General features: G+C 37.6%; 1 protein-coding gene across 1 annotated transcript in view; it reads right to left on the reverse strand.

Annotated features, from left to right (window-relative positions):
* Positions 1-437: 437 nt before the first annotated feature.
* The window catches only part of Vwa8 (von Willebrand factor A domain containing 8), a 441,297-nt gene continuing 430,923 nt past the window's right edge, over positions 438-10,811 (reverse strand). The window contains exons 43-45 of the mRNA XM_023700137.1: positions 7,172-7,270; positions 5,979-6,217; positions 438-3,996 (exon numbers count right to left, since the gene is read on the reverse strand). Of these exons, the coding sequence (XP_023555905.1) occupies positions 3,888-3,996; positions 5,979-6,217; positions 7,172-7,270 (447 nt within the window). The 3' untranslated portion in view covers positions 438-3,887. The remainder of the gene's footprint in view (positions 3,997-5,978; positions 6,218-7,171; positions 7,271-10,811) is intronic.

Here is a 10,811-nt window from a genome sequence, read left to right on the forward strand (position 1 = left end):
GGCCAGCATTCACTAAGTGTGTGTGTGTGTGTGTGTGTGTGTGTGTGTGTGTGTGTACCTGTTTCTGGAGATAACAGTTACACTCAAGTGATGTGGGTCTTACAAGATCTAAGAGGGACCAAATCAATTGCCTAAATGAGTGACACACTGGTACATAGGACTTCGGTGCTAGGGATCATTTTCTCTAGCCACTTTCATTTACAGATTGAATTCATTTCAGACCCAGAAGTGACTAGTTCAAGTTTACACAGGTAGTTAATAGCTTATCAGGGTTTAGAGCTTCTTTCTACCAAGAATCTGTAAATTTTCCCAACTCTTAAGATAGAAAATTGGAATTCCTTTCTGGACCTGTCAAACTTCTGCTGCAGCAATCTTAGGGGGATAAAAATAAAGGCAATAGGTAAGAACCTTCAGATATAAGTCTTGGATCTTTATGATACATGAAAATGGGCTTTTCATCTTAGTTTTTATTTTGTTTTTGAGACAAGGTTTCACTCTGTAATCCAGTAGCCTTAAATTTATAAACTCACTATGTAGCACACGCTGGCGTCAAACTGGTGAGCCTTTGGCCTCAGACTCTTAAGTCCTAGGATTACAGTTATGGGCCACCAAATCTGAAGTCATATATTTACTGGCCAGAAAAAAAACTAAAAGTAGACATTTATTTTCTGAGAAAGATGAAAATGCTATGTAAAACTTACTTAGTACAATGGCATCTGACTATTCCTGAGGAGCAATTTCAGAAAGAAGTCATACAAGTGAGAGAGGCTGGTTTAGAATTTGTAGAATGTCTCTTGTAATTGATACTGGATACAAACAGAGAAATGAAATGAGTAAGTAAGCATCCCCTTTTTTTCCCTCCTTGTTTCTCTCCATTATACTTACCAAGGAATTGAATTTTGGGTGCTCTGACAGGTACAATAAGGAGCGAGATACAGGCCTTTCAGGAACTCTGACAATGCTGTGTTCAGAAAATTACTTGTGAATGGCTTTCAAAGCCCTAGAGTTTGTTTAGAGAAAATCTTGTTGGCATTGATGGATTCCTCCTCCTCTGATAGTTCACAAGAAAGGCTGCAGTGTAGAGAATTAAATGATTCATTCCTAACATCTCATGTGTTCCGTTCAGACCTCCTGCTCTGGCTGCACTGGAGCCATTTCATCTGTGATGAGGTCATCTTGTTGGGGCACACAAAGGATTCCAGGGGAACACAAGTCCTGTATTGCGGCTATTCACAGCATTCATTCCTCCTGGCTGCTCAGACCTAACAATGAACCTTCTCAGCATTACATATGTTCGCTGCTGCTGCTGCTGAGACAGGAGTTAGATGCCTTTCAAGGGAATCCCCTGGAGATATACAATGCATTTATTATAATGTCCAGGCCCTCAGAAGGGCCTGGGAACAGTGTGGAGGAGCCTCTAATTAAGTTCATTTAATAATAAGCCCATATACTTCATAGGTATTCCAAGAAATGAAAACAAACCATCTTCTCCCTCTCCTCCCACACTAGCTTCTGTTTTTACAAATAAGAAAAGTCAGGAGTTCTATTTTCTTTTTTTAATAACACTTGCAAAGGAGGTCTGGCTACTAGGAAAAGGGAAATTAAATTACTGGAGAACATTCTTTCACATACACACAGACACACAGACACACAGACACACAGACACACACACACACACACACAAAGGTTTCTGCTTACTCAGGTAGTTATGCATGGGGAGGACTTGTTAAAAGCTCATTTCTTTAATCATTTTCGGATTCAACTTCCAAAGGCTTTTCAGGGGCAGTGACCCACTAGCAAAGGACCTTCTTTGGGATTAAGTTACCACTTGGATGGGCACTTTCTCAGGTCACTGGTGTGCTCAGGAAGAAAGGAACAGTCAGTAGTGTCTCCCTATACTGTCCAACACCCCAGGCTCCACACCTCTGAATGCTCAAATGTGTGCCTATAAAGCTTCTGAGGACAAGGGGAAAAGGTTCGGAAAATATGGAAAATTTACAGGAAGTGAAAGCACACTGGAAGAGCCAAGACTAAAGCAGCGGGAGCTATGTGTAGGACAGTGCACAATGCCATGCGATGGGGTTGAGGTGGGCCGGCCACACAGGCACTCTGGAGTGGCAGGGCAGGGCATCTAGCTCTGCTCCCTGACTGAATTTTTGTGAACTTTTCTAAGCTTCTGTTCTTTGTTTGTCAAATGAAGGTGTTAATAGTACAAAGAATAGGTGAAGATCTGTTTAAGTCTAGGACCTTGGGAAAGTTATCAATTTCTCTAAATCTCACCTTCTTTATCTGTAAAATGGAATAAAAAGTAACCATCTTAAAAAAAAAAAGTAACCATCTTTCATGCCCTGTTGAGAGAATGGAGTGAAATAATGCATAACATTAGTCAGCAGATTACTGCTGCACAGTTAATAATCAGCAAACCTGAGCTGTCATTGGTATTAATAGTGACATTACATTTTAAAGATACTTACTGGACTGAAATAGCATCATTGGATGATTTAATTCACAGAGCAAACATCTGGCTAGAAAAACAAGACAAACCCTGCAGACTTATTGGGTAATTATACCATATTGGAAATCTGATTGCTTTTTCTTTTCTTAAAATGTTTCCCCCCCCTCCACTGGGAGTGACCCCAACCTAGCACATGCTAGGTAGGCACTGTACCATTGAGTTACACCTCCAACCCTTGTTTTTGTGGCTTCTTCTTCTACAGTTGATGAGCATGAAATAAGCTTGTGAAACAAATAAATAGACATATCTTTTCTTTTATCTATAATTACCTAAAATAAAATTATAAGGTGGAAGAATCTGAGTGTAAAAAGGTAAAGAAGGTAACATTATTAACAAGACTAGTTTTTCCAACTCATAAGATGCACACAACACAACAGTGTTTCTGAGTTCATCACTTTTTCATATGATTTTCAAACTGCAACAAAGGTCAGTACAAGAGTGGGCGGGAATAATACCTTGTTCCTTATTATTTTGCAAGAAAAATGGACTGGGCCTGCAAAAAGCTTTCTTTTTTTAAAAAAAATAGTGAAATAAAACCCCAATTGCTGTTCAACTCAAAATACTGCTTTTCACTTTATGTTTAATTTCTACGTGAATATTCTCAATAAATAGCTTCTCCTACAAACATCTGTTAGTTTGACCACTGTTTAAATGCCAAACCATAGTAATGGGGGGCTTTTGAGAAGCACTAGAAGGACAAGAACCAGGAAATTTGAGGCAAGATACCCTTATCCTTCTACTCAGGTAGCAGAAAGAATCTGACATTTGCTCTTCATTATTAAAAGAGCTTTTTAAAAGTCACATGGGAAAGCAAGCACTCTGGCAATCTTTTGATTCCTTTTGGCTTTGGTCAAGAAAATGGAATTACTGAGAAAATCCAACGTTTTATAAAATATTGCTTTTGGAACAACTTTTCAGTAGGTTAACTACCCACTGAAATAAAAATTGTCTGCTGGACAATACAAAGGGGAAAAAAATAAAGATAATTACTAGATAAAAACATGTTAGGTGGCATCCACGTGTAGCTTCAATGGCTCAGTTCTATGGAGTCTCTGTTCTCATCTGCAGTGACAGATGATGTGTTAAGGCAAAAGTAAGGCTGTAATTCTTAGACCACCTTTTTAACCCTGACCTTTTATAAAATCGCTTCTTCTGAGGACCTGCAGACCCCTCAATGGTTGTCAGTTTCCATGTACAACTCCCTTAACTGCTTTTCTGAAGTCCAATTACCAAACAAGGTACAAGAAGAGCCAGAAACGCCAGAATTACAGTTACTGCATGGGTTCAACTTATATTTATCTTCTTTTCAGAATACTCTTAATTCCTATTCCATTTAAAATCCTAGGGTCATTAGGGTAGTAAAGGGAATTTCTTAAACACTGGACAACATTGTAGAGGTGAAGATCTGTTGTAGAATCTGAGGGATGTCCTTGGTATCCATGGCAATGAAAGACCGGCCAGCTGGTAAGGTTCTCTGAAGTCTGCCAAGAAGGAAGGGGAAAAAAATTACTCATGCAAATGCAAATTCCTTCCACCTTCTGCTCTAGTAAGCCACCAGCATCTAAATGGGTTCTGAGGAAAGGAAGTTTTCACTTTCACCTTGCTACTGCCTGCCACTGGATTACCTGTTGCTAGGCAACAAAAGGCCTGGAAGAGCAGCAGCAGAGAACCAGTGAAAGCAGTGAACTGAAAGAAAAGGTCTTTTCAGTGAAAAAAATCAGTGGGGAGAAAAATTTATCTTTTCATGATTGTCATCTCTTGGTATTTTATATTCCCTCAATCAGACAGATCGCTAGCGGCCTAACTGAAATTAGCTCACCTAGGTCCAGGAAAATGTGTTGGCCTCAAATTGTACCTCAGAATGCTTTTCTTTCCTTAAAAAACCAGCCCCCTAAAACATTCTCAATAGTTCTTTCTTTCTTCCTTCCTCTCCTTTTTTCGTTCCATACCATACAACATGAACTGTAATCTGGATTACACATTGCTATTTTGATGACACAGGTTATATAGGTTTATGGTAGGTTTTTTTTTTTTTTTAAATGCCAATTTGCCATTTAGGACAAAAGGCCATTTCTGAAGGCAATAAAACTGTAAGACACAGTTCTATTCAAAAGAATGCCTCCTTTGATTGTGCCAACAAAGTTTGGTTTTGGAATGACATTTCATGAAAGTCAACCATCCTGTGCAGCATCATACAATTGGCATGCCCAGTAGACCAGCTCATTCTGCAACATATCTTTTGCCAGTAGATGTTGGACCATTTCCCTAGGAAACCACAAGGATATTATTGTGCTTTCTTAAGTATTCAAACAGGATCTGTTCACTAGAAAGACAAAATAGTCATTTCAGCTCAACCATTTGAGCTTGCTGTCTGCCTAATACCGAGCTGGTGCTGAGGAAATATTGGTAGAAAACATGGCTTGTACTTAAGAACAAGGAGATTCTAGAAGAGGAAAAGTGCTAATGCATATAAGTGAGGGAAAATGACTGTGCTTACATAATATTAAGTCTGTTTTTAACTTTACAAGCATGAAGCAAGGTAAAGAGAAGAAGAGAAAAAGAAGTCAATGTTTGAGATGCTAAAGCACTTCTTAGTCTATATAAAACTCTGGACCACAGATTCTGACAGATAAAAAGGTGGAATAGTAAAGATAGGCCCTTGTGCCTTAGGCAGGGATTTTTTGGCTAGAGATGTTATATGCTCACTTATGTTTTCTGCATTTTATAAGTATGTTAAGCAAAGAAAAACCATAAGATCTTTCTACCTGTAATTAAAAAAGATAAATGGTAGTGTGTTTGAGTTAGGACAATGTTTCCAAATCTCTCCTTTACATCATCCCCAATGATATTTATTATCTGACTGTAAAGTTTTCAGTGAATATTCAGCATATCTAGTGTAGTATGTAACTGTGTATATTGTCTTACTTTGTCTCCAAGTATTTCATCTGCCCTGTATCACCAGTAATGATGGACATATTCACAAAACTTACTGGAGACGTGTCTATTGAGATATTTATACACACATATGCACACATGCACATTGGTATGTCTATATATTATATAAAGACATTAATATCACTTTATGTCACAAAAATACTAGATGTTCATTATTTTGAATATAATTTGAACATAAACTAATTAGACTGAGTTTGCAACTTTGATATTAAGTACTAAATAAATAAAATATTATCTATCTTATTAATGGACAAGTCAGTTTGCTAATTCTTTTGTTAGTTTAAATAAAAACTGACAAGAATTAATTTTAAATTATGATTGCATATACAGACATACATTAGAACATTATATCCCCTCAACTACACTCTAAGCTCCTTAGGGTAGCATCTCCTAGATTCTGTTTTCCTTCCATGTCCCTACTCCTCCTCATGATGCTAACTAAACCCATGACATCCAGTATTCCTACACTTGCCCTTTGCTGTAGCCTGTGGTGTGTGATGACTCTTACCTGGTTGCTTGGTCACCTAAAGATCCAATAAAAATTGCAAAAGCATTTACTTGAGGGTCGCTTGTCAGGATCTGAGCAAACTTTGCAGGATGTATCCCATATCGTGACAGATTTGCATCACTCAAGACTATGACAAAATACTCATCAGCTTCTTCTTTGACAATTTCCTTGATGGCATGTTTTGTCCCCTCTAGTGTATGGTCTCCACTCATGCAGAACTGTGAATGGGCATGCATTGTCTAGAGGTAAAAAACAGTGAAGAAAAGCTAAGGGTGAGAAGCTGAGTTTTACACAAATGTGGTGATTTTTTTTCTACTGACCATTAAAATGTATAAATTCAGATCATTACAGCTGAGCAATAAGTCCTGAATGAGTTTTATTTAATTTTTGCATGACAGTGACAACAAGACATGGTGATATTTATATCTGGCAGGCTTTCATTAGAAACAAGAACTGTTCTCAAACTCTCACAGTCGCTACTTACTTTTAAAAGTTTCTCCACTGAAAGTGAGAGCTTTTAAGAAAATATAAAAACTCACTGTCATAATTAAGGGTGGGTGTGATACAGGAGAAAAATAAGGAACAGGTTAAGTTATCTTATAAGCAATGATACTGTAATATTAAAGTACACTCATCAGTAGCAGTGAAGGGAATTTGGTTGAAAATCATGATGAGTGCATACTTTTATCACAGATTCAAGGATGTAAAATTGAATTTATCATTAGAAAATATAAACAGATACATAAAGTTGGGGCTAGAGAGTACTCTAAAAGGGTACTTCTCCTTATACTTAATATGTAGAATATATGAAGAGATGCATATTATAGAATTCTTTTTTTTTTTTTTTTTTTTTTTTTTTTTTTTTTTTTGCGGAACCAGGGATTGAACTCAGACCCTTGTGCTTGCCAGGGAAGTGCTTATTCTACTGAGCCATCTCCCTGGCCGCCATTATAGAATTCTAATGCAATATTGAGATATACAATTCCAATCCAATATTGACTCTGAAAATAGCTAGGATAAAACTTGGATGATGTAGAAAAGGATTTTAAGCAAGATGGGTGTGGTGTTCATCTGTTTAATACTCCAATGTTTTTGAAAAAGAAAGTCTTTTTTTTTTTTTAGTATTTACCTAATTCGATAGAATTTTCACAATATAAAGGTAACAAAAAAATAAAGGTAACTGAATAATTTACCTTCAGAATTTCTAATCTTTGCTTATTGTTCTTCGGGATTTTGTCTACTGGAACTAGGTCAATGTGGTAGCCATCTCCAGAGTGTCCAGTGATATCATACTACATGCAAGAGAATCCGAGAGTTAGGAACCTCTATCTATTATAGAAATATCATTAGATAATAAATCTCCAACTCTTTGGGCTGTTAATTATCCCAACTGCTCATCATTTAGCCATAGGAAATGCAGAGAGATAGATAAGTGTTTATTAACAAAAGCAAACAAGTTCTACTTTCATTCATTTTAGATCCATCTTTTTCTGTGATCTCTGATCTCTACAACAGGAGATAGTATTCAGGCTACTCTGGATTCTATTCATAATTTTCAGGAGAGTTGTTTTTACCACCCTATCTCACACCTCACACACTGATTGCCAGAATTCTAGCTTTCTGTGAGTGTGGGCAGGACCTGTAAATAAAATAGGCTATCACTTGTGATTATGTTTATTTATATGGCAAAAGGAATTTGACAGGTGTAATTAAATTTATTTGATTTTTGAATTAATCAGAAGGAAGATGAACTGGGTAAGCCTAATGTAATCATACAAGCCCTTTAAAATTAGACACTTTTTCTTCCCCAGCTGATGACAGAAGAAGAACACCAATTTGAAGTGTGAGGGGTGGGAACCACGGAAAAGAGCTTGAGAATATATGTAGAAGCTGAGAGCTACACAGGTTGAAAGCAGGAAGGGAGACAGGAACCTCTGTCTACAGCCACAAGGAAATGTATTCTTCTGATAAGTGAGATTTGCAAGCAGATCCTTCCCCAGAACCTCCAGGTTGGAACCCAGTGCTGCTGACATGGGACTTCAGCCTCACAAGGCCCTAAGCAAAGATCTCAGTTAAGCTTGTCTGGACCTCCTAAAAGCAGAACTATGAATCAATGAATGAGTATCATAAATTATGTTTGTGGTAATCTGTGAGGCAACAATAGAAGTCTAGTACATATAATTTCTATTCACAAAAGAAACGTGTTCATTGTAGAAATTACAGAAGAGTACAAGAAACAAAGTAATCCATTACTTAATTAATCCATAATCCCATTAAAGATAGCCTCTGATAATATTTTTATTTTATTTTTTATTAACTTCATTGAAAATCAATAATTACATATCATATTAAAAATTGTAGACAAATATTGAAATGTGAAATATGTAAGATATAGAAGAGTGATTTTTAGAGAAATATTTCTGAAATGAATACATCATATGAGATTAATAGATTGCACACTATAAATAAATTATTTACAAACTTAAATGAATATAACAATAAAAACTGTCCAAAATAAAAATGAAGAAGAAATAAATCACAGATTAGTCATATAATAGTTCACTATGGGTCTAAATCAAGAAACTTATATTCATATAATTAGAATTCTCAAAACAGAAAGAGGTAGGAAATAAATATTTAAAGATTTAAAATTTCTGAATTTAGTTGAACTTATAACACCACATTTCCAAGAGAAATGAATCTTTTGCACAAGAAATTTGAATAAAATCATATGAAGATACAGAAAAATGAAATTGTCCAAAACTTATTGTAAAGAAAAAAATCATTAAAGCATATACATAAAGAAATTAGCTATGGAAGAACAAAATTAAATAGCATCATATTCCATATTAGAAAGAAAAGAAAAGGTGTGGGAGAACTTCCAGCTACCCTGAGCCAGCAGGACCTGCTGGTACATGCCCAGGCGCAGCATGGGTGAGACCCTCTTCCACCCCATTGGGACCCCACACCACCACTCTGCAGCACCCCCCACCCGCCTGCCAAGTGAGAATTTCTACCATGCTCTGGGGACTCCCAGATCCAGTCCTAGTCCAGGCCCGGTGAGTGTGTGGGAGAGCTTCTGGCTACCCTGTGATGGTGGGACCTCCTGGTCCCAGCACAGGTGAAGCACGGGTGAGACCCTCTTTCAACCCATTGGGACCACCCCACACACCACTCCACATCACACCCACAACCCGCCCGCCCAGTGATAATTTCTGCCATGTTCTATGGACCCCCAGATCCAGTGCTAGCCCAGGCCCGGTGAGTGTGTGGGAGAGCTTCCAACTTGTCCCCTCCAGACTCAGCTCAGGCCTGGCATACAGGCCTGGGGTGAAATCCCGCAGCTGCAATCCCTGCAGAGACAGTAGGGGACCAAGCCACCCAGCTAGTCGAGGAGCAGAATATCTTGCAAGAGGGGCACAACAGGATCTACTCCGAAGGGCAGCAGCAGGAAGGAGCTGAGCACAACAGCCAGACCCAAACCAGGCACAACTGGATAAATCCAAACTTTGTAGATCTGCACCTGAACTTCAGTAGGTACTAAGATTATAACTGCACCAAAGCTCTACAACAAAGGTCAGAAGACAGTGCTACACAAAATGACAACTAGAGGAGCAAAATGCAATCTCAGAACCCAAGCCATCCATAACAAGTGCAGAGGACACAAACACAAAACAAATTGGGAACCACACAGCTGAAATCAATGAATCAATAACTTCTGAAATAAAGAAACAACTGCAGACAGGTATAGAGGAACTCAGATTGGAAATGAAAAAAAGAAATCCCTGAATTAATAGCCTCTAGAGTAAAGAATCAAATGAAAAAACATACGGAGGAAACCCAATACCCACCCAGAACAAGTACAGAGGACACTAGCTCAGCTGAAATGTATGAATTAATAGCACTGACAGTAAATAAGAAACAGAGAAAGTTATAGAGGAACTCAGAGCAGAATTCTTTTCTACTAGCTCAGCTCAAGTGTATGAATTAATAGCATTGGTAGTAAATGAGCAACAGCAGAAAGTTATAGAGGAACTCAGAGCAGAATTCTTTTCTGAAATAAAAAAAGAATTCTCTCAACTCATAGCATCTGAAGAATCAACTGCAGAAACAGGGAGGAAACCCAATCTGAAGAAAGCACTGCAGTAAAAGAATTAATAACTGCTTCTAAAGAAGATATTGATAAAAAAAATAGAGGGGATTAGAAAAATGACAGATTCCTTGAATGAGCAATACAGGAAAGAAATAGATCGCATGAAGCAGAGTAAAAGAGATATACAGGAACTTAAAATCTCAATCACAAGCTTGCAAAACCGATTAAGTGAAAGTAAAGATAGAGTTTCAGATCGTGAAGACGCTGGTGCAGCTAGTGAAAAGGTAAGAAAAGATCTCTTAAAAACAACTAGGATGCAGGAAAAAATAATCCATCACTTGCAAAATGATGCAAAGATGAACAATGTGAGACTAATAGGTGTCAATGAGAAAGAAGGAGTTAGTACAAAGGACATTAAAAAAATATAGGCAGAAGTAATAGCAGAAAACTTCCCAAATATGAGGAAACAATATGACAATCAGGTAACTGAAGCATAGAGAATACCAACTAACCTCAACCCAATTAAAAACACACCGAGACATAAATAGTCAAGATCCCAGAAATTCAGCTCAAGAATAATAAACGCAAAGCCACTAGAGAAAAGAAGCAGATCACACTCAAAGGAAAACCCATCAGAATTATGGCCGACTTCTCTTCACAAACCATGAAGGCAAGAAGAGCATGGAGGAGACTACTTCAAGTCCTCTATGAAAACAAATTCCAACCCAGACTACTATACC

This window comes from Octodon degus, unplaced genomic scaffold, assembly GCF_000260255.1.
Source record: "Octodon degus isolate 3935 unplaced genomic scaffold, OctDeg1.0 scaffold00122, whole genome shotgun sequence".
Classification (NCBI taxonomy): Eukaryota; Metazoa; Chordata; class Mammalia; order Rodentia; family Octodontidae; genus Octodon; species Octodon degus.